Below are 25087 nucleotides of genomic sequence, written 5' to 3' on the forward strand. Positions count from 1 at the left end.
TCAATACGCCATAATAATACAGAGTAATATGTCTTTAAACTCCAATAACTGTGTTTAGGATGGAATCAGTCTGTGTAAATAAGAAACCTTGTTCTTTTCCTAAATAACATTCTACTTGCAAAAATTGTTAAAGGGACACTATAGTCACCTGAACAACTATAGCTTAATGAAGCAGTTTTGGTGTATAGAACATGCCCCTGCAGCCTCACTGCTCAATCCTCTGCCATTTAGGAGTTAAATCCCTTTGGTTATGAACCCTAGTCACACCTCCCTGCATGTGACTTGCACAGCCTTCCATAAACACTTCCTGTAAAGAGAGCCCTATTTAGGCTTTCTTTATTGCAAGTTCTGTTTAATTAAGATCTTCTTATCCCCTGCTATGTTAAAAGCTTGCTAGACCCTGCAAGGGCCTCCTGTATGTGATTAAAGTTTAATTTAGAGATTCAGATACAATTATTTAAGGTAAATTACATCTGTTTGAAAGTGAAACCAGTTTGTTTTTCATGCAGGCTCTGTCAATCATAGCCCCCCCCCCCCCCCCCCTCCTGACCACCCACCCCCCCCCCCCCCCAAAAAAAAAATCACTGTATAGTAGACATAACCCTGAATGAAAAGAAGCATTCAATTATGCAATGTGTTACAAGGGTATATCTGAAAACAGCTTGCAAAACCTACAGATCTCTTGTCTAAAGCCTTTCCAAGTCCTCCCCTTCTAACCTCGCTTAGACTTTCTGTGATTGTCCAATCACAGATTTTTCAATGCAGCTCAATGAGAAGTCTTTGCAAGGCAGGTGCTCTGGGCAATTGCCTCAGTCTTGAGTTTAGCTCCACTGAGCTGAACAAACCAGGAAGTAATAGGAATGGCTATCTAATTGACAGCCGGGGGGTGTAAAAATTATAATCTCTATTGAAATCTGCATGTTTTTAAAATGAAAAATAGAGGGCACACTTAAAGCACTTGAGCAAGTTAAAGTGCTTTAGGTATTCAGAATTGTCCTTTATATGACTCCTTCTTTATTCAAAATGAAGTGTGAATAATACAGAATATAGATTGACGTATAACACTAAACAACTACGTCATGTACACCTGTATTATGACGGACGCTGGCTGAGATGCTTTAGTGGTCTGGAGTGTCCCTTTAAGAATTGTGTTTATGAAAAATTAAGAAAAAGAATTGTCAGTGAAATTATGAAGCGATAAAGAAATATGTAGGGATTCTCACCAATTAGTGTGTGAAGAATAATTATGGTAACTGATTATTGATATATGAAATTTTACTAGAACTGAGTCAACATTTTAAGTCATAAATTTAACGTAAACATTTGAAAAATGAGAGTTGCATTTAACATATCTTCTTGGTACACACATATCTTTTTTAAATCAATATAAATTTTTTTTTTAAAGAGCTTGTTGCTTTGAAGTAAATATATCATTACAACTATTTTGTGTTGATGAAACAGCCGTTATGTTGATCTCTCAAAGGAATTCAGATCTTTGAATCTAAAAGGAAAACATTACTTTTCAATACAAACTGCATGCATTTGTCTCCCTCTAGTGAACAAATATATTATCAATCAGATTGTTTGGGGGGGAACGCGGCTGACATCATTTTTTCTTTCAGTTTTATTTTTAAAACCGATTTATTACCCACAAATCTGTAAATTATAACATCTGTGTGAGATAAGTAGATAATATAAGATACAAGATATTTATTTCCTACACAATAAAAGAAAGGGGGGAGGGGGGAAATCAGTACAATAAGACAATGTAATGAAAAATTTAGTTTTTTTTTTTTTATTTGAAGTAGAATGTATGTCTCTGTCCTTTCATTTATTTTTTTTGTAATAATAGAGCTTCTACATCATGGTGGGAAAAGTATTATTATTCGATTAATTATCTCACAATTTATGGGTCGGCATACATTTTTATTATTTATTAAGACATGCCAGTCGAGACTTACTTTCTTTCCCTCTGTCTTTGATTCGAGAGTGTGAAAGCTGTTGCTGCTCCCGACGATGTCTTTCTACTTCCTGTTCCTGTCTCTGCTGCTCCATTTTGTGCTCCTTCTCTCTCTCAAGCAGTTCCTGTTGCTGTTTCATTGCAAGAAGTTCTTGTTGTAACTTGGTGATGGCAAAAGTAAAACAGGAGGCATTTTAAAGGAGGCATTTTTTTTTCCTCTAGAGATACTACAGACAGGTTTCAAGCAGATAAATGGCCCATGAAAATTCAAGTCACCTAAAATACACAGTGATTTATTCACTAAACAAGGAATGGCGTGGAAACTACAAACCCTAGACCACAATATCACACATGGAAAACTATTTGAGTTGGAGAATTTTTGCAAGTTTGGCTTCTTTAGCCTGAGCTTTCCCAATCAACTGTTCACAGTTTTACACAGTTTTATTGTTTTAGTGTTGATGCCTCAAGGTATAAAAGAAGATATGTATATCCACAATAGTCAGACTTACATTGGAATATGATCTGTAGGTATGTGCTATAAATCTCACTTTAACAGTGCTCCCACTTACTTAAAGGACCACTATAGTGCCAGGAAAACATACTCGTTTTCCTGGCACTATAGTGCCCTGAGGGTGCCCCCACCCTGAGGGTGCCCCCTCTCTGAAACTGCTATGTTTATAAAAAAAAATGGGTTAACCCTAGCTGGACCTGGCACCCAGACCACTTCATTAAGCTGAAGTGGTCTGGGTGCCTATAGTGGTCCTTTAAGTGGAAGAGGTCTTTATCCACACTTTTTTCCCCACCTCAACTCTGTTGGTTTGTACTTTACAAGTAACGCCAAGCCTCCATAGCAAGCCAGTAACCAACCTCATGCTGATAAGTTGCATTAACAAAGAAACAGCTGTCCATGAGTGGTTCACTGGCTTTGCTCCTCTTCCTGAGTTGTGTTTCAAAGCTGTTGTATACAGCAGACACATGCTCCAAGGAATCCATGTATAAAGTGGAATTATGAGCAAAACTGTGGTTCTTTGTTGAGCTTATTTGCATACGTCTATCCAGAATCCCTTGCAGTAGTGAGAGCACTGTTAAAGTGAGATTTATGTAGGAAAAGTCTTATGGCTTGACTGGTGTGTTTATTTGTGTATATATATATATCTTGTAATACCTCAGCTACATCACTGGACTAATACAGCTACAATCTCTACTTGAACATATACACACACACACACACACACACATGTATCTCCACAAAGAAAGGCACACGCTGAGCTTTTTGAAGAAAATTATTTGTCTTTATTCATAACTCACGGGTTACAGCAAATCGACGTTTCAGTCCATCATAGGACTTTCATCAGGAAACATTTTTTTTTCATGGAGATTTATGTTGATTTGGCTGAAAGAGCACCATGGCACTTATACTACAAATGTGAGTGCAGGATCGTGGATTACCGTATATACTCGAGTATAAGCCGAGTTTTTCAGCACATTTTTTGTGCTGAAAAACCCTAACTCGGCTTATACTCGAGTCAATGTCTTTATTATGGCAATTTACATTGCCATAATACAGACTGGGGGCGGTGGGGGCTGCAGAGATCTTACTTACCTCTCCTGCAGCTCCCTTCTCTTCCGCGGCGGTCCGTTCAGCACCTCGGTCAGCTCCCAGTGTAAATCCCGCGAGAGCCGCGGGGTCATAGTGCGGCTCTCGCGAGACTTACAGTGTGAGCTGACAGAGGGAGCTGACCGGACCGGCGCGGAGGAGAAGGGAGCTGACAGGAGCTGCAGCAGAGGTAAGTAACAGCTCTGCCAGCCCCCCTCTCCCCCCCACTGAACCAATGCCACTGGACCACCAGGGAAGGAGAGCCCCCTCCCTGTCATGTATCAAGCAGGGAGGGGGGACGGAAAAATATAAATATAAATAATAATAAAATATTAATAAAAATAATAATAATAATAATTAATTAAAGTAAAAAATAACAATAAAAAATAATTATTAAATAATTAAAAAATAATAATAATAATAAAATTGCCCACCCCCCACCAAGGCTCTGCAACACACACACACACACACACACATTGTAATCATACACACACACTGCATTCATACACACACACTGCATTCATACACACACACTGCATTCATACACACACTGCACTCATACACACACACTGCACTCATACACACACACTGCACTCATACACACACGCTGCACTCATACACACACGCTGCACTCATACACACACGCTGCACTCATACACACACGCTGCACTCATACACACACGCTGCACTCATACACACACGTTGCACTCATACACACACTGCACTCATACACACACGCTGCATTCATTATATACACACACTGTAAATAAATATTCAATTAATATAATTTTTTTAGGATCTAATTTTATTTAGAAATTTACCAGTAGCTGCTGCATTTCGCACCCTAGTCTTATACTCAAGTCACGTTTTCCCAGTTTTTTGGGGTAAAATTAGGGGCCTCGGCTTATATTCGGGTCGGCTTATACTCAAGTATATACGGTATATATATAGATATAGAGATATAGATATATATATATATATATATATATATATATATCATATATAGTGATTAGGAGAAGATGTTATTTAGAATAGTGCAATTCTGGAATCAAGCTCTAAAAGTGGATCAGTCATAATGGAAACCAATTAAACGTTCCTGCTGATGACTAGTCCAAACTTACTCTTCATCAGAAGTGGTATTATGGGCCAGATTCAAGAGCCCATATGAAGCCAACTTCATTTGCTTTTTCTTTCAGACTTTTACTTAAGAGATTTAAATATTTGGATCTTAGACCCTTTGTATAGTTTCCCTTGATGTATAAATTGATTGATGGCTGGAAAAATACCCAAGCCTCCATACTCCACATACTAGACTTGTGCATTTTGAATAAAGTTAGGGGCAGCTGTACCATTCTTTACAGAAAATACATTTGGGGGGGATGTACAAATTTCAGCAATATGTCGGTTATGCCCTGCAGAATTTCAGTACCGAAAAACTGAAATGAACCCAACTAACCAAAAGGGTACAAAAAATGGCCTATCAGTGTACTGTAAATAGTATAATAATATATTATTTATATATATATATATATATATATATATATATATATATATATATATATATATATATTTTAGTACACTGACCTGTGAATAAAATCAGCATTTAGTGACTGTCCCCTTGCCATCAATCAGCTTATATTCCCATCAATTAATTCTTTTTTTTTTGGCACCATGGATAGAATGCATAATCACAATTCAAAACGACCATGCTCAGCCATGGTGTCTTTCACTTGGCTTGTGATTCGGGTACATTTCAAGTCAGAATTCTGGAATTCAAGTAATCGCCTGATCTGCCCAAATTCAGACAAATTGCAGTTCGAATGAAACAAATCTCCAAGCCTAGCCCACACACCATGCCCTGAGGTGTAAGACATAGGCAGGTTAAGTATGGACTTGAGGTTTGGAAACTCTCACAACTGAACAGTGTCAGGAGTACCCCAAAATGCCTTGCCCACTAGGTATTGGGTCATGAGGCAGGATATGTAACAGGTCCATGATCACAAAAGAGCATACATGTATTTTCAACATTCAATGGCTTAATGTATCAATCACCAGGGCACAACAACCGGGGGCACAACAAATTTATTTGAAAGAGGTAATGAGTCCTAAGTGATCTCTTTCCAAGATGAATCAAGCCATCAAACAGACAGCCTAGCAGAGTTTCCACAGTAATGCATTATTTTAATGATTTCCTATGAGATGCATTTTACTTTGTGATCACCCTGCTTTTGATTGGTGCATTTGTAGCAATTGCTACATTAACCCCAATCTTGGCTTAAGAGGATGAGAGCTTGTCATCAGTGATAGTCTCCAGGGAGTGAAGAGAAGCAGTAGGAAGATAAAGCTTGCCACTGGAGGCATAGGTAAAGGATTTTATTTTTCGATCTCATTTGATTTCTACATTTATGAGGGGTTGTCAGGTATAAAGGGGTTATGAAACACCCCAAATATTAAAACTGTATATTTATTTTCACATACTATCATCTACTATCAATGGTAGTAGTAATCTAATTATTTGCTTATTCTTCACTTCTTGTATCTGTTCACATATTTTTTTTTCGTAATTTATTTGCAATTTTATATCCCCATTATGATGTGTCAATGCAATATTAATGATACCAATAATAAAAATAAACACATTCCCAATTCTGCATATGAGTTAAACTATAAAAATGAACCTGATTGCTACCATGGGGTCTTGCAATGTACTGTAGATTGGGTCACACACACATTTCAGGAGGCTTAGTTTGTAAATCCTAAACTTTCTTGGAAATCGAATTCTTTCTAAAGAACTTAATGGAAGCAATGCCCCGGGGAACCATTCGCAGTCAGTTGTAAATGTTCATAAGAGAAACATTCCTAGTCACTCTTTTCCTCTTTGGATAACGAACAAGAGGAATGACAATAGGAGCCCTGTTAATATGAAAAGCGTACTTAACCATGCAGGAAATGGATTTGCCGAATTAAAGAAATTTGCTGCCCCATTGCTTGTGTAGGGTGAGGGCCTTAGGACAATTTGGAGAAAATAAAAAACAATGTTAACCTTTAAGAAGTAAAGACATAAATCATGCCCTGTGATGTAAACTGCGTTATTGTAACATTTGACAAGTTTGCATCTAGCATATCGCAGTATGTCATGTGAGGTCTGCTGTTCATTCTCTGTTCACATATCAAGTGGCAGAGTAATGCAGCTGCATTAGCATGTAAGTGCAATAGAACACTATAGCGTTGGGAATACAAACCTCTACTCCTAACACTATAATGACGCTGTCCCTATCTAGATTAGTGCCCTCCCCTTTGCCATAAAAATATTAAAAATAAAGGTTTTTACTAACCTCTTTCCAGCGTCGAGACTCCCTCATCATTGCTGGTCTCACTGCCGCCCTCTGGCGCTCATAGAGGAGAATTAGGGACATGATGTGCATGCGTGGGGAGTTCCACTTGCACATACATGCTTCTCATAGGAAAGTATTGAACCCAACGCAATCCTATGAGCTGAAAAGTAACATGAGCTAGTTTTACCTGATCAGTGCAGAAAAGCACCTCTAGTGTCTATAAGTATGTCAAGGTACACCTGTGTTCTGCCAAAGTCACATAGACAATGGGGACTGGTACTCTCACTCTGGTGAACCTGTTCAAATTACAGCATCTTGATACAGAGATCTTGCATCCTAATTAGTCTTAAACATTATTCTTAAGCATTCCTTAAGTTTGCCCAGCAATAACGGTAAGCCTTCCTATCCTTGTTGTAAACACTGTTTAAACCAAGTAGCCATTTTTAAAATTGAGACGTTATGAATGGTGTTGTTACAATGGGATCTTTGAATTGAAAGCCATTTCAGCATCACTCAAAATCATTCTCAACATTTTAGAAGAAATACATTTTATTCAATTTTAGCAGAAACTAACAGCTAACTAAAAACAAAGTATATAGGTGGTGCTAAAATTATTTTTTAATTCTCTATTTGTCTTTGGCACAGCCCGTCCGGATGTACGACACAGTTTCAAAAAAATGCCAAGCATGCATGAGTGTGTAGGGTATTTCTCATTAGATGTCAGAGTGTGCTGGTGTGCACCCAATGCATTATTGTTGCACCTAGTTCCCCTTTCCAAGCCCACAGAAGTGTCGTAAGTAAAAACCAATAATAAGAGAGGAGTAGTATTTCACTCCCGATCCATCTATACATATCAACTCACTCAATAGACTATAAGAGCCTATAATATCTAGATTAATTATTAGTACACATGAAAAAAAAAACTAAATAATAACGAGTCTAGACTTTCACATATAAGATTAAAACAAAATAAATAATTATTTAAAATAAAAGTGTAAAAAGGCATTTACACAAATAAAGCTATTGTTCATTAAATATATCACATATTTTCACCGCTCAACAAACCCAATGTGTTACTTTCTTCAACACAAAAAAAAGTTATTTTTACAACAAAAGAAAAGCACACCTTTTTTGGGGTCTATCTTTCCTAAAAATAATAATAATAAGGCATCACAATAAATATAGTTTAGTTTTTTGTTTTTTTTGTGGTTAAAAAAGTCATTATCAAGTTCATTATAATTTTAAGCGTCTGTACTTTCTTATAAAGACCAGTAACTTACTACATTAATCCAGTTAATGATTTAATTACAAATTTCTTTTACTATCAATTAAGACCACACAGCTCCTCTTTATGTTGCAACTTTGGACAGATGTTCACGGTATTTCCTTTCCCTCTTGGAATAGCACTGGCTCCCCTCTCACAGATTCCTAACGACTGCTGCATAGCGCTTAGATCTATTCCCTGACCACTCAAAGGCATTATTTCACTACATAAATAATGGCTGGCAATGAGATCTCAAATGTTTAAATCTTTCCATGCATTCGTTCGTGTGAATACTGTTACAATGCACCTAATTTTTATTTGTACTCTACTATACTGATGTATCCTGAGAAAAGCAGTTATATAGTAAAGTAAAAGCCGTTATATACATCATAACTGGCTTCTTCAATAAAGGTTAGCTACACTAGCAATTGTTTTACAAGGTTATTTACCAAAGTGGTAATTGTTGTAATTCAAAGTGACAAAAGTAAACTGCAAATTATAGAACAAAAAAAGTTGATTTGCAAAAATTCAACTATCTTCTCATGTTACTGAATAAACTTAAAATGTAAGTACATTTGTGTTACACTTGATTGTATTTTGTTAGCACTATATGTAAACATTTGAATTATTTTTTTTTCCTTTCATTATTATTTACCTCTGTTGTGGTTTCTACTGATCAAGATATCATAGGCTAACTGTCACAGATATGGAGTGACCCAACACAGGGAATATTAACCCTCCGATAGGTAAAAGGACAATTACCTAAACCGGACTTTATATTGGCCGGACTGAAGGTAAGAATAAAGAGAATAGTCAAAACAGGCCAAAGTCAAAGGGAACCAGAAAACAGCAAATACGAAATGACAGAGCCAGGTCAAGGGAACCAGAAATCAGAATAATCAGGGAAGAAGCAGAGTAAAAACCAGATAAACACTAAACCAAATACAAACGCACTCTTGGGACACTAGCAAGCTAGGAACCACAACATGGCACTGAAACCTTTGTTAAGTGAGCTTTTATATGTTTGGGGAAGTGATTAATATAGTCACACCCCCAAAACGTAAAAGGGCGTTTGTAAATGCAGCCCATAGTACTGCCCTTAGTCTGACGTCGGCACGCGTGCACCGCGTCATAAAAAGGGGCATGCACACTGCGTCCGGGACACTATCAGATCGGGTAGGAAGGCTGAAGGAGGCAGTCCGCTCGATCGGTGGAACAGCCGATCGGCAGACCGCCAAGGTAAGTATAGGATTTTTAGACAGACAGTTTTTAAAGAGACATTCCAGGCACTTTAATAATTTCATCTCATAGAGTTGGTTATAGAGCCTGAAGTCCTCTGGCACTGTCCCTCCATTTAGTGTTAAACCTTTTTCAAGCAGTTTAACACTGAATGAGGGTTCTTGGCCACACGCAGCCCAGCCCACTTTTGAGGCATGGCAAAGGCAGAGATTACAGACTTCCTTCTAGCTGTACCAAATCATACCAGCAACCGATGCTCTGATAGGCTGAACGAGGTCAGTTGACATTCTCAAGCAATCGCAGCTGCCCATTGCTGCTCAGGCTAATGTGTCCTCATTATCCCAAGCAGCACATAGCGGATGAGATGCTGGGGACTCTCGTTTAACATTAAAATTTTAAAAAATAGTTTAACACTGTATCGGATAATGGCATCAAAAGACTACAGACAATTTAACCACTTCCATTAAATAAAGCAGTTACAGTACTTGCAGTGTCCCTTTAAGCCACGCATTTTCTATAAAATAGATTATTGACATGTACTGATGAAACATGCCACTGTTCAAAGTTCATTCTCAAACTGTAGGCTTTAGGGAGAGGGATCAAACCTTGCAATTGTGTCAGTTAATCTGGAGTAACAGGACAGGGTAGTTAAATCTTTTACATATCCCTCAATTATATTATTCAATAAAATAGCTTGTGGGCCCTGTCCCATTCTCCTGGATTGGTACTCTCTGTCACAAACTGTCACTTCACTGGAATTTACAGCATTGAATAAAATGTTGAAAATCATCCTTAACTACGGTTACCCTTTTTCTCTGTTTTCTTTTTAAATGTATTTTTAAAGATGTTGCAAATAATCTAGTTCAGTCAAGGCATAGCCTGGCAAACATTTCAAATAATAAAAAAATAGAAACATTGTTTGATTTCTCAATTTAAACAGTCCATGTTATAGGACAAAAAGGTGTGGATTTTCACATTTAAATATATTTGTCACACAAGCCAAAAAAAAAAGAAAATAAAGATAAATATTAACTAAAGGGATAGAATTGTTTCCATAGATTGTTAAAAATAGAGAAAAAGTAAACCTAATATTAAATACTCTGTGAAGTGACAGTTCCCCATTAAAAACTATTTGGAGCCAAGCTAACTCGGGGCATTTTACCAATATGACAGAGCATCAATTCTGCCAGATTGGCATGCCACCCTCTTGGGGTTCACCCTTCTCATCCTGATATTTCCCAATGTTAGGAGGTATGTTTTTTTTTTGGTTTTTTTAATGTCGACAATGCTGAATTACCTTTAGGTGCTCCTGTAGCTGGGCTTGGTGTTGTCTTGTAAGGTTCTCATGTTGCTTTTGAAACTCAGCAATTAAAAGTTGTTTCTGAATTTGCTGTTGCTGCTGAATTAGTAATAGTTCTTGCTGTAGCTGTTTCTCTCGCATCACAGGATCAATCATGGGCATCACCGTCTTGAGATCTGTTCTTAAGTCGAGAGGTGTTATGGGGTCCATCCCTACAGGAACCTCAGACTTTACATCTGTTGAAAAAAAAAGGAGCCAGTCATATAAAATTTGTTTAAATGTTAAAAAGGACACAGCTTCAGAAATAAAAGGCAATCATGACGTAATATGTCCGTCATCCTAAAGGGGGTAAGATAGTATTTTGTGTACAGTAGGAAAAATTACTAACTGGGTTATTTGCTAGAGAGAAAATCATCAGGAATTCAACGTGAATTTTAAATGTAAAGCCACAGTTGCCAAACTGAAAGCAGAGCTGAATTATAGAATTTTTCCAGTTTAGCTATTTTCACCTTAAATTTAAAATGCAGTTCGAATTTTCACTGTGGTGAATAACCCTGTAATTATGCAATAAGATATTGGAGTCTGACCACCAATTTCTGACTTCCCCCTGACTTCTGAAGGAAAGTCGGTTAAATGACTTCTGACTTGCTTGTTTTTAGGAATAGCAGAATATGGGAAAAATATGCTAAGCCAACATGATAAAGGTTAACTTAAAGTGGCACTATTGTCTAAAAATGTATTTCCATAAACCAGTCTTAACATAATAACACATAGATTAATATTATTTTCATCTAAGGAAGATATATTAAAGGGACACTATACACCTTTAGCTTAATGAAGCGGTTTCCGTGTACAGATAATGCCCATGCAGTATTACAGTTCAATTCTCTGCCATTTCGGAGTTAAATCACTTTATTATGCAGCCCTAGCCACACCTGCTTGCATATGCCTTGCACAACCTTTCTAAACACTTCCTGTAAAAAGAAATCTAATGTTTAGACTTCCTTTACTACAAATTCCATTTAATTTATAATGTATATTTTTGCCTGTTAATAGCCTTCTAGATCATGCAGGAGCCTTTACAGAATAGGAGCCAGGCTCCTTCAATCAATACAATGTGTGAGGACTTGAACGTCAAGAACCGAGTCTGAGTCAGTTCTCACAGCAGAAGCACCATCTAGTGGTTGTAAGTGTAACAGCCATTAAAGGTGTGTTTAGCCCCATATCTCTAAAATGACAATGTTATACAATGCAGTAGCAAAATGTTTGTGGCACTGCACACAGAGTACCTATAGTGTCACTTTAATTCAGCTTGACGGAGCTCCATATTAAATGCAGTATACAGTAGCTGCATAGAGTAGCTGACAGAGTTAACTCTCACTAATTTCAGCCAGATTGCTACAGGTATGCTTCAGCACCTTCTATAAGATTAGGCACACCACCAGGGTCGTGGCAGTCAAACAGTGCAGTACAGGGAATAATGCAGGGATGATGCCACTCACTAGTATGTGGTTTGGTAACAGGCATGATCTGCATGCTGAAAAAATGGGCAGATCATGTAGTACATATGTCCGTCCTATGTATATACGTCTGTCTATCTGTATGACTTCCTGCCTACCTACCCATCATTTGTGTGTGTATATGTATGTATATATATATATATATATATATATATATATATATATATATATATATATACATATATATATATATATATATATATATATCTATATATATTTATTTATATTATACACACATATCACACAGTATATATATGTTAAGTGTTTGTGCCTGTGAATTACATCATACTTTCCCTTTCATTACACATTCCTCTGAATATATTATAAGAAGCTAACTGTAAATTAATCTTCTCTTCTAGTAAACAAATCGTAAAGGCATGTTATTTTCTCCAACTCTAATTGGAATAAATCATTTGATACCAGATGGGATTGTAAAAGGGTTTAAAAATAAAAATACGGGAAAATCAAATGTACTCTGAATAAAATATGAAAATTGGACACAAATGGGAATTTAACAGTGGCCAAACACAATGGATTTTACAAGCTATAAAAATATTTTTGCATGCATGTAAAGCATATTTTATTGGTTCTATAATGAGCAAAAACATTGTGATTTATTTTCTGCGCATTTTGTTTCACATTTTACCCAAAAAGGAAAATTTTTTAATAAACCTTGTGAAAGAAATCTTGCCGGCTCATTCTCTCTTTACCTCAATATATCTTTTATTGCTCCAACACGGATTGTTACCCAATCTTCCCCCTCTATTACTCCTAATGCCAAAACAGATAAACAATCTAGGCCATCTAGTTCAACCTTTTACTGATCCAAGTGCCTGCTGTTGATCCAAATGGAGGCAGAAAAAGTGATTACATTTCCAGTCATGTTCACTTGAACAGAGGACAAAAGTCCGTCTTCACTCTAGAGTGCCAATCAAACATATCCTTGGGTAAATGCTGAATTACAGATTCTATAATAATACAACAACAATATGTACAGCATAATTATAACAGTGTTAGAATGGCTTGACTTCTTACGTGAGGTCTGCTGGGCACTGCTCCTTGCCTCCCATAGAGCTATACGAGAGCCAGAAGTCCAACATAGGAGCTTCCGTTATCTCTCATGAGCTAAGCCTGTAGTACATGGTTACCTCATTGGCTAAGAGCTTCAGCTGATGGTTCTAAGCCAATGACCTTATCCCTGCACTACCAGGTTTACCTCAGGCAGCTTAGACAAGAGCTTTCAACTAGAGAGGAGACTGCTGTGGAGATAGTGAGTGGTGCCTGGTGAACTTCAGATAAGAAGTCAAACTGTTCTAGAATAGTTCGACTTGCTAGATTAGGGAGACCGAGGGCACTCTTGGCACCATAACCACTACTGCACACTGTTGCGGTTATGGTGTGTGTGACAGAGCTCCAGTACTTCAACCGAGTACTTCCGGCAAGTCTGCTTTCTCGTAGCTATCAGGGACCCTGAGGCACTTTGGACCCAGTCTCCGAGGCTTGACTGGGATCACCGAGGGCGTTTTCCACCCTGGACCAGGCTACTGTGCTTATAGCCCTGGACACACTTTTCATCAGCAGATTATATCCCTGTTACCAAACACCAGAAGACACTTGGTGAAGATTAAAACAGGAACTAACTTTAATATACATAACACATATTTATGCCCCCAACAACCTAATTTACATACAATAGGGTGTATAGAGCACTATAGTACAAGGAAGGGCCAGACAAAAGCAAGGGCTGACAACCAAATGGGAGATTGAGAAGGGACAGGGCATCTAGTTTGAACTGGTCTGGCAGTATCCCTAGGATAATGGGACAACGCCCTGCTGGGGAAACAATAGGACAGGAAAAAGAGGGAGGGGGAAAGGCACAGACAATTACTACATTCAACATACCCTGCACCAATACTGGGCACAGGGTGGCCAAAACACAAGAAGAATCTGTAAACCCACACATCGTGTCTGTCTTACATCCCCAGTGATGGTGAATACTGTCACATGGTGCTTGGAGTCTTCCTTTGAGTGACCAATTTGGAGAAGACATCAAGTGCATGTTGATCTGTATTATAGGAAATGGTGTGAGTTTTTATGATGTTTTGATTTAAGAATAAGTATTACCCTGCCTGGTCTAATGATAAATACGGTTTAACTAAGGGTTGTTTAAATGTACAGAATTGCGTTATCCTATAACAATTTTTTTATGGGTGTGTCATTACCAAAATTCCTGCTTGAATACAGATATTTTTATGTGCGATATGGAAATCTTGATTATTCACATGTCTGAGATTCCAAGAGAACTGGTTTCCCAACCAATAGCGGTGATTCATCATAAAAGAGCTTTGATATACAAGATTTACAATTTTCAAGGCTCTAATTGTCTCAGCAGTTAAAAGTGTTCCACAGAGATCAATGTCAAACATGTCATGGTTACAATTTCACACAAAATTAGATAGACATCTTGTTATCTGTGTTGTACAGTCCTGTATAATGATTCACACTGTCAAAGAGTTTGTTTAAGAATACAGATGGGATTTATTTAGTAAAAGTGAAATTGACTTGGTTATAAAGTCAAAGTAACAAATAAATAACTTTGCTAAATGATTAGTTAAATGAACACTATAGTGTCAGGAATGCAGCCATTATGGTATGACACTATAGTGCTGGAATGCTCCCCCCTCTCCAGAGATTAAAGGTGATTTTACTCACCTTTTCACCCACACCACGTCAGTTTCGACAGTGGCTGGTGCAGCCTGGACCCACCTCTATGACGGAGATCAACAATATTTTCATAGGAAGGCATTGGGACACTACTGTGTATATGTGGCATGATACCATGCTTCACAATTCAGCATCTCCTCTTAGAGATGCACAATCAATTAATCTCTATGGAGAACTTTTAGCGCCTCAGAGCGTGGAGACACTAAACATTATGTGCTGCAAACTATACAGCACACTATGCAACACTGGCTCAGAAAGCACCTCTAGTAACCGTCTGAGTGACTGCGACTAACGGTGTACCGTATATACTCGAGTATAAGCCAAGTTTTTCAGCACATTTTTTGTGCTGAAAAACCGGAACTCGGCTTATACTCGAGTCAATAGTTTGTATTATGGCAATTTGCATTGCCATAATACAGACTGGGGGAGAGGGGGCTGTCAGAGCTGTAACTTACCTTTCCTGCAGCTCCTGTCAGCTCTCTCCTCCTCCGCGCCGTCCGTTCAGCACCTCGGTCAGCTCCCAGTGTAAATCTCGCGAGAGCCGCGGCTCTCGCGAGACTTACACTGTGAGCTGACAGAGGGAGCTGCACGGACGGCGCGGAGGAGGAGAGAGCTGACAGGAGCTGCAGGAAAGGTAAGTTACAGCTCTGACAGCCCCCTCTCCCCCCCCCCACTGAACTGCCAATGCCACTAGACCACCAGGGAAGGAGCCCCCCTCCCTGGCCAGCTAGCAAGCAGGGAGGGGGGACGAAAATAATAATAGAGATATTAATAATAATAATAAAAATTTAATAAAAGTATTAATAATAATGAACAAAATATTAAAAAATAATAAAAAAATAATAATAATTTAAAAAAAAATAATATAACAAAAAAACCAATTAGTATTAAAATAATAAAAAAAAAAAAAAAAAATGCCCACCCCCACCAAGGCTCTGCATCACACACTCAAACACTGCATTCATACACACTGCACTAATACACACAAGCACACTGCACTCATACACACACACTGCACTCATACACACTGCACTCATACACACTGCATTCATACACACTGCATTCATACACACTGCATTCATACACACACACACACACTGCACTCATACACTGCACTCATACACACTGCACTCATACACACTGCACTCATACACACTGCACTCTTACACACACACTGCACTCTTACACACACACTACACTCATATACACACACTACACTCATATACACACACACTGCACTCATATATACACACACACACTGCACTCATATATACACACACTGCACTCATACACACACACACTGCATTCATACACACATACATTGCATTCATACACACACACACTGCATTCATACACACACACACTGCATTCATACACACACACTGCATTCATACACACACACACTGCATTCATACACACACTGCAAATAAATATTCAATTAATATAATTTTTTTAGGATCTAATTTTATTTAGAGATTTACCAGTAGCGGCTGCATTTCCCACCCTAGTCTTATACTCGAGTCAATAAGTTTTCCCAGTTTTTTGGGGTAAAATTAGGGGCCTCGGCTTATATTCGGGTCGGCTTATACTCGAGTATATACGGTAATTATCCACCAACGTAAAGTGTGTTTACAGTGCTAAGGCTGTAAGGACATTCTATGGATGCCAGAGTGTGGTTTTGGTGACCATAGTGTCCTTGTAAATGATCAGTTCATGCAAAACATTCAATTTACTTTCAAAGTCATAGAAAAATGTAATAGCATTGTGAATTACTAGATAGTCTGTTACTCGCCAAATATTGGAAATGAAAGAAAAAGGTAATCTCTTGTTTTCTATTTCCTGATGAATACAAGGAGAAGCAACCTATAGATCCGCAGCTGTGTGCTAACTACAGAGCCCGCATGAAAAATAATGAGAATTTAAGACCAAACAAATCTGAATGCATGGCAGGGTACCTATTGGACATTATATATCACTGCAAATAAATCTTACGAGTTCTCCAGTCTGATTTTCAATGTGGGTTGAATAATTTTGATCACACGACTGTATGTGGTTGTGTGTATGTGTGTGTACATGTATGTATGTATATATAGATATACATACACACAACCACATACAGTCGTGTGATCAAAATTATTCAACCCACATTGAAAATCAGACTGGAGAACTCATAAGATTTATTTGCAGTTTAAATTGGGAAACCAGTTTGAGCATTCGTTGTGTCAAGCTATTTCAATTGCTTTCGTTTGATTAATTCCCTGAAAACAGTTGTACATTTTGACAATAAATGTGATTTTCAATGGGGGTTGAATAATGTTAAAAATAACTTTCATTTTGGTTAATGGTTTTACATAACAAGACATAACAATAATCTGTTTTTCACACATGGCTTCTCCATTTTAGCTTTATTTTTGTTATGACACAATGTAATATATCATGTGTTGTTGTTCATCTGAAGTTGTATTAACCCGTTCAGGACAGAATCAATAGTGCACGTTCTGATCAAAACAAAACGTAAACAAAAACTAGAATTTGCGCTATATGTCTGTTCACCCGTAGTTCCCCTCTTTCATATTATATGCACCCACACTTATTATATATCATTTTGTTCAGGAGAAACAGGGCTTTAATTCATATATGGAACATAATTCGTTATGAATAAAATGTAAAAAAAAAAATGAAAAATACGATTTTTTTTAAAATTTGTATTTCCGTCTGACATTTTAGCTGTGAATGTCATAATACTGTTCGGTTTTACTGCCCAAAAATGCACATATTTGTAATCAGCGATGTCTCACGAGTACAACAGTACCCCCCATTAACATGTTTTATGGTGTTTTGGAAAGTTACAGGGTCAAATATAGAACGTTCCATTTTCAAATAGAAATTTGCCAGATTGGTAATATTACCTTTGAGACAGTATGGTAGCCCAGGAATGAGAATTACCCCCATAATGGCATACCATTTGAAAAAGTAGACAACCAAAGGTATTGAAAGTGGGGTATGTTTAGTCTTTTTTAGTAGCCACTTAGTCACAAACACTGGCCAAAGTTAGCGTTCATATTTGTTTTTGTGTGAAAAAAGCCGAAACAAATATTTGGCCAGTGTTTGTGACTAAGTGGCTACTAAGAAAGACTGGACATACCCCACTTGCAATACCTTGGGTTGTCTACTTTTGCAAATGCTATGCCATCATGGGGGTAATTCTCATTCCTGGGCTACCATACGCTCTCAAAGGCAACATAACCAATCTGGCAAATTTCAATGTCAAAAAAATGAAATGCAAGCCTTGTATGTGACTCTCTAACTTTCCAAAACACCATGAAACCTGTACATGGGGGGTACTGTTATTCTCGGGAGACTTCACTAAACACAAATATTCGTGTTTTAAAACAGTAAAACATATTACAACAATAATATAGTCCATAAAAGTGCAGTTCGTTTGTAAAAAATGCAAAAAACTTCACTTTTACTTAACATATCATCGTTGTAATACAATTTACCAGTTTGAAACACTAATATTTGAGTTCAGCGAAGTCTCCCGAGTAAAACAGTACCCCCCATGTACAAGTTTTATGGTGTCTTGGAGAGTTACAGGGTCAAATATAGTGCTTGCAAATTAAATTCTCTGCACTTTCTCCCTGTGTTGTCAGGTATGTCAATCATATGTTAATTAATCAAATCACCTAATTATGTTAAAAGGTTACTTAAATATACATGTAGAATTTTAAAATATATGCATTTATAGGTATTTAAATTCTAAGTGTATACTAATGTAATCATATGTATTTATCTATATATATATATATTTGCGGTTATTTGCATTTTATATATAGATAGATATATATAGAATGTCATTCTAAGTGTATTTTGTTACCAATATATATATATTAATAACAAAATACAGTTAGAATGAAATAACATATGCATATATAATTTATATAAAATTTTGTTTCAATATTTTATTTATTAATTTTATTATTTTATTTATTTATTATTGTAATTATACGTATATTTATAATATATATATATATATATATATATGTAGATCTATTATATATATAATATATATACATATTATATATATGTAACGTCATTCTAAGTGTATTTTAATACTAATATATGTACTTATATTAGTATTAAAATACACTATGTATGACATTAAATATATATAATATATATAATATATATATTTATTTTATATTTAATATTTTTTTTTTTTTTTTACACTACCTACCAGCAGGGGGACTGTAATATTTTAGACAGTCCCCCTGCTGGCAGATCCATAGCCAGCTATAGGGGGCCATGTGATCGCTCTTTGAGAGCGACCACATGGCCCCCAGGGGCCTGATTTGCCATGGGGGGGCTGCCTGGGCTGTCAGGCAGTCCTCACGAAGCAGAGCGCCGGGTAGTTGAGTATCCCGGGCGCTCCAGGGCTCAAAGCCGTTACGGCGTTCCATGCCGCCGCAACGGCTTTAAAGCCCACTAAATGCGGGACGGCATGGAACACCGTAACGGCATTAGCGGGTTAACCTTATGTTAAGACCTGCTAAGACACAGATAATAATAATAACAAAGTATTTAACCAGGAAATGTAGATCCAGGGGATGTTACTATTACCCAATGTAATGGTACAAGTTATATCTACCTCGGAACGATTAAGGGCTGAGTCAACCCTACCGTGTTATACCCCAACGGTTAAAGGACCACTCTAGGCACCCAGACCACTTCAGCTTAATGAAGTGGTCTAGGTGCCAGGTCCAGCTAGGGTTAACCCATTTTTTTTATAAACATAGCAGTTTCAGAGAAACTGCTATGTTTATAAATGGGTTAAGCCTTCCCCCAAAGCCTCTAGCGGCTGTTTCATTGACAGCCGCTAGAGGCGCTTGCGTGATTCTCACTGTGAAAATCACAGTGAGAGCACGCAAGCGTCCATAGGAAAGCATTGATAATGCTTTCCTATGCGACCGGCTGAATGCGCGCGCAGCTCTTGCCGCGCGTGCGCATTCAGCCGACGGGGCGGAACGGAGGAGGATCGGAGGCAGAGAGCTCCCCGCCCAGCACTGGAAAAAGGTAAGTTTTACCCCTTTTCCCCTTTCCAGAGCCGGGCGGGAGGGGGACCCTGAAGGTGGGGGCACCCTCAGGGCACTCTAGTGCCAGGAAAACTAGTATGTTTTCCTGGCACTATAGTGGTCCTTTAAACAGATTCTACGGATGATGCATTAGCCCCTGAGCTATATGGATGATTGTTATTATGTCCTGATATTTAAAGCCATATAATTCAAAGAGGGTGTACTTTATTTTTCCCACTACTGTATGTATGTATGTATATATATATATCCACATTTGATATTTCTCTTTCTTCATTTTGAACTTGGCCAATATATGACTCATGATATTGGCAAGATACTTTTAATTTTCACACAATACGTTTAATTAGCTAGTCTTAGCAAGTATAATGCCACAATCTGTATTCTACAATCTGTATTCTCAGTAAGAAAAAAAACTGTTCCAGTTTATATAATCTTACAGTTAATTAAAATTATTATAAAACCCTTTTTTCCCCATGAAAATATATTGTTTCTTTAAAATATATATATTTTTAAAATAATTTACCAGTGGCCCTCCCGAGATTAGGTTCTGCATCCGCCCCAGACAGGGAAACATTTCTCCTGAACAGGGGCCCAGTATATGCCGCAGCACTGTACATGTATACAAGCTAGAATTATTTTTTACTTGGGCGCCTTGAAAAAAATATTGAAATATTAAGGGCACCTTGAACCTAAAAAGTTTGGGAACCCCTGGGTTACAAAGTAATAAGTGGGTTTGCCTTGCAGAGTTCTTTGCAGATGTCGGTATTAATTTTCAAAGAGTTCTTTCGGTGTTTACCATGTGTTCGTGTCCAAGTATTTGATGTAGGCTTGCCAGGTCTTGAAAAACTGTTTTACCTCATTGCCGTTGTGTGACACGTATTCGATCATCCATTCTGAATGCACTGAAAAGTTAATATATTATTGGTTTGGGGCTCAAGCATGATCCAGGTATTTTCCTTCTTATTTGAGTTTTACAGTTTATCTTTTTTTACCCCTGTGGACATGTTATCACACAGGGTGCCCAACCTTAACACTCCAGTTGTCCTTGTACTACAATTCACTAAAATAATTTATTAAAGCGGCACTGTCATGCCAAACTTACCTTTTCCCAATCGATTCCTCTTCTCTCACTCTGTCAGGATCTGTTTTTAATTTCTTCCTGTCTGCTCTAGTTTTCTTTAAAACTTAAGACAAAGTAGGGACTATTTAGTCTTATAGAGGTTTCCTACACCTGACCATCTCTGACCAGCAGAGTCAACACCTGCTGTGACAGGTAAATGTAGAGACTTACCTGTTAGTCTCTTCATTTATCTGTCAGAGCACTCTGATTGGTTGCCTTAAAACAACCAGAGTGCTTTTAGTCTAATTGCAGGGACTGGGAAGGCTTTATAAGCCTTTTGCCGCCCTGCATAGACTTCAGTCTGCGCCGTGCCCTCCATGGGTGCAGATGGATTATTTTTTTCATCATCATCATTTTTTTTTTTTTTGCACTTTATTTTATTTTCAAAGTTCAACTTGTATTATGGATTTTTATTTGGCCTTTTTTGGGGGCTGAAAAAATAAGGTTTTTAGAAAGAAGTAGACATCAAATGGTAAGTTTGTTTTATTTACAGGTATTTTGTTTTATTGCCCCCCATCCCCCCTCAGTTTTTTTAGGTAGGAATTTATTTAATTTTTTTAGGTGGGGGGGGGGTGACTAGGTCGCTTTAGTCACCTGGGCGGTTACATTTAGCCCCCAACCGCCGCCCATGGGTGGAGACCGGTGGGGGAAGGACAATAGGTCCACCCCCTATTTTCATTTAGGGCCCCCACCCGCCTCTCATGGGTGGGGCCGGGGAAAGGGCAATAGGTCCCTCCCCTTATTGTAATTTAGGGCCCCCACCCGCCGCTCATGGGTGGGGGCCGGGGGAGGACAATAGGTCCCCCCCTTATTGTAATTCAGGGCCCGCACCTGCCGCTCATGGGTGGGGGGGAGGACAATAGGTCCACCCCTCATTTACATTCAGGGCCCCCACCCGCAGCTACCTGGTTGGGGCCTGGGGATGACAATAGGTCCCCCTCTCATTTTCATTTAGGTCCCCCATCCGCCACTCATAGGTGGGGCCGGGGGGGGATGCTAGGTCCCCCCTTCAGTTTAATTGACCCCACTCACACGGCACGGATGGGGGGCGCTAGGGGGCTTTTATCAACAGTGAGCAGCCACAGGATTTTAATCTCCCTTATGCCATTATGGGGGTCATATTGAAAATAAATATAAAAAAATAGGTAAGATGGGGTGGCTTAGGGGCATTTGTGAGTAACTAGGGGGACAATTATATGTAGTGGATTCAGAAGGGGGGGTTAAAAAAAGCAAAGGGATTCGGCCATGACAGTGCCGCTTTAAGTTTAAGTTTAAACAATGAGGAACCATAACTGCACTTTTTGTGGTTATTGTTTAAAACAAAACTGACTTATTTGGAAGATTTTCTATAAAAAAAAAAAATTATATACACACATATATATAATATACTATTAGTAGTATACATTTTATGAAAATTATAGAAAACCAAATGTGATCTAAAAAGAATCAATTTTTTTCTGTTATAAAAAAAGCAAGATTTTTTTTTTTGCTTCTATTCATCATTCTCCTGTAATGATCGGACTTAAAATGTTTGGTTTGGTTTCCAGACTAATCATTAAATAGTGAAAAATCACTTTTAGCTCACAAAAACGACTCTTGATTATAAATAATAGCCGTGGATTGGACTCTAGAAGCAGGCAAAAAACCCAGCCCTCAATCCAATTTATTCAGCACTAATCCACATTCCATTTGTCTAGACTAAATATAGCAGCGTTTACACAAGAAATCAATAGTGCTTGCAGAGAGCAGAGCAAAGGCATGAATATTTAATCAAAGGAAGAGAGACTGAGAAGGAAAAAAAAAAGAAGACGGGAATGATAGCAATCACTAGAGTGACAGCTACGTGTAGGCTACCTATTGCCCCTGGATGAGTCACAGCAATTCGGACAATGGTACACTCCGTGGAAGTTACAATCATACTGAGTGCGTCTTTCTATTTTTAACAATAATTGTGTTGCAAGTGACAAAACCTTATCATTTTGAAGTGAGAGATAGATTTTCTTACATCTACTATGACAGGATAATAAGCTTGGCAAAGACGAGTAACAGTAACTCAATACCATTGTATGTTTCTTTTGTTTGCATGATGTGTCACGTTGCCAAATCAGAAGGGGCAATGCATTTCAAACACAACTTAATTACAATAATTAACACAACAGCCTTTAAATTAATCATGGGAGAACCATCTACCTGTGTTTCAATGCCCATTTACTCAACCTTTGTCAGATTTTCTGTTTATGTTCTTAAACCAAAAAAAATGTATGCCTATATACTATGTGATTTACATTAATCGGCATCTGTTAGCACTGTAAATGCAAAATATCTTTACTCCATTGGGTGGATTATATAGTACAAGTGAGTCAGGGTCATATTTTCTTCAAGATAATTGAAAACCTGATGGGCATGGTATATAGCTTAAATTGTATTTACATGTACAGTAGACAAGGTCAGATTTACATCTCAGATGCCTGTAGGCACAACATTTTTTGCTCCGAAACTACAAAATAGGAAATATAAAGGAGCCAGGTTGTTTAAGATTATCGCGTTTAAGTCTGAAACACTGCACATACTGAGATATTGCACTTTTGTGCCAGTGGCTATTGTTGTCCCCAGCGAGACTAGAACTCTACGTAATGTGCGCAAAAGGTGTTTGCAATCACCACCCTCTGTGCACTCCCTCCCTGCATTAATGTCCGTTGAAATTAGATTTTTTTTTTAATTCCCTCCCTACCTTGTCCACCCCTTCACCCCTCCCCTCCCCCCCCCTCCCCCACATCAATGCACTCCGAGCCAGTAGAAAAGTCTAACCAAATGCAGCATTTGATTGGACTTCACAAGGAAAGCAGTGATGTCACGGGAGGTGTGGAAACCAGCATGGGGAGCTTCATACGGTTAATCTTTATTTTTATTTTTCTTAGGACTTTGGGCTATCTAATAAGGAGTTTTAAATTAAATACACCCATTTTATACAAATGTTTAGGGTTACCCTTTAACTACATCAAAAAGCTTGTAAACACTTTGTACCATCAGTGGGGATCCCACAGAAAACACGTTTAAATCTGAATTACTAAGCATAGAAGAGTGAAAGTTAATTCACTGTTTTTGACAATGCACAAGAAAAATAGACATATATGTCTGACTAATTTCTGAAAAGCTGATCAGACTGCGAGCACGCACTATTACCATGAGGGTACACACCAGCCAAGCTATGGTGACGGTCAGCTGTGATTAATGAGGCAGCTTTGCCAGGTGAAAATCCATTGCAATAATAGTAAGAAATGCTTCAAAAAGGAGCCACTCACTACAGGAAAAAATACTTTCACTTTCTGCAGCCTTCTTCAAAAAAGGACTCAAGTCTACAGATCTGTTTTGTTGCTATTGACCCAAAAGAAGGCAACCCCTATCCCCGTATTTGAAGTAATTTCCTATTTTGCCACAAATTGGGGAGGGGGATCCTTCCTTATGCCAAAATGGCAGTCAGATTTTCAAATGACCATTGATTATTTGCACGTAAACACTTACTTTTTAATGTATAAAAACCCAACTGAAGAATAAACGCCAGAGACTTATTTTGATAACCAACGTGCGTCTGGTGTCTAATTCACGCTTCTCTAAGTGCACTTGTAATATTAATTTGGGCTTCCTCTGAATATAACAAAGATCAATATTTGGATCTATATCATCCTTGAAATGCCATTTTATCCTCATTAGGTGATGTACTGTGCATTTTGGCCTTAACTTACAAAATTTTAAACAATAAAAAAAATTGGAAATTTTTTAAAGTAAAATTATGATGAGAAAAACAATACTATGGCATTAGGTAAATGCAGTTACTCAGTAATGCTATGGTGTGGTTACTGTGTAAATCTGTCATATGTAATTATTACACAATGTTATGTTTTAAAAAGGGCCATATAAAGTCCACAGTGCTGTTG

At 37.9% G+C, this 25087-nt stretch overlaps 1 protein-coding gene across 1 annotated transcript in view; it reads right to left on the minus strand.

Moving 5' to 3' along the window:
* Positions 1-25087, minus strand: part of HDAC9 (histone deacetylase 9) — a 581709-nt gene that overhangs the window by 185880 nt on the left and 370742 nt on the right. Inside the window, exons 4-5 of the mRNA XM_063452394.1 lie at positions 10693-10931; positions 1962-2121 (exon numbers count right to left, since the gene is read on the minus strand). Coding sequence (XP_063308464.1) covers positions 1962-2121; positions 10693-10931 — 399 coding nt within the window. The remainder of the gene's footprint in view (positions 1-1961; positions 2122-10692; positions 10932-25087) is intronic.

Source organism: Pelobates fuscus, chromosome 4 (genome assembly GCF_036172605.1).
Source record: "Pelobates fuscus isolate aPelFus1 chromosome 4, aPelFus1.pri, whole genome shotgun sequence".
In the NCBI taxonomy this organism is placed as follows: domain Eukaryota; kingdom Metazoa; phylum Chordata; class Amphibia; order Anura; family Pelobatidae; genus Pelobates; species Pelobates fuscus.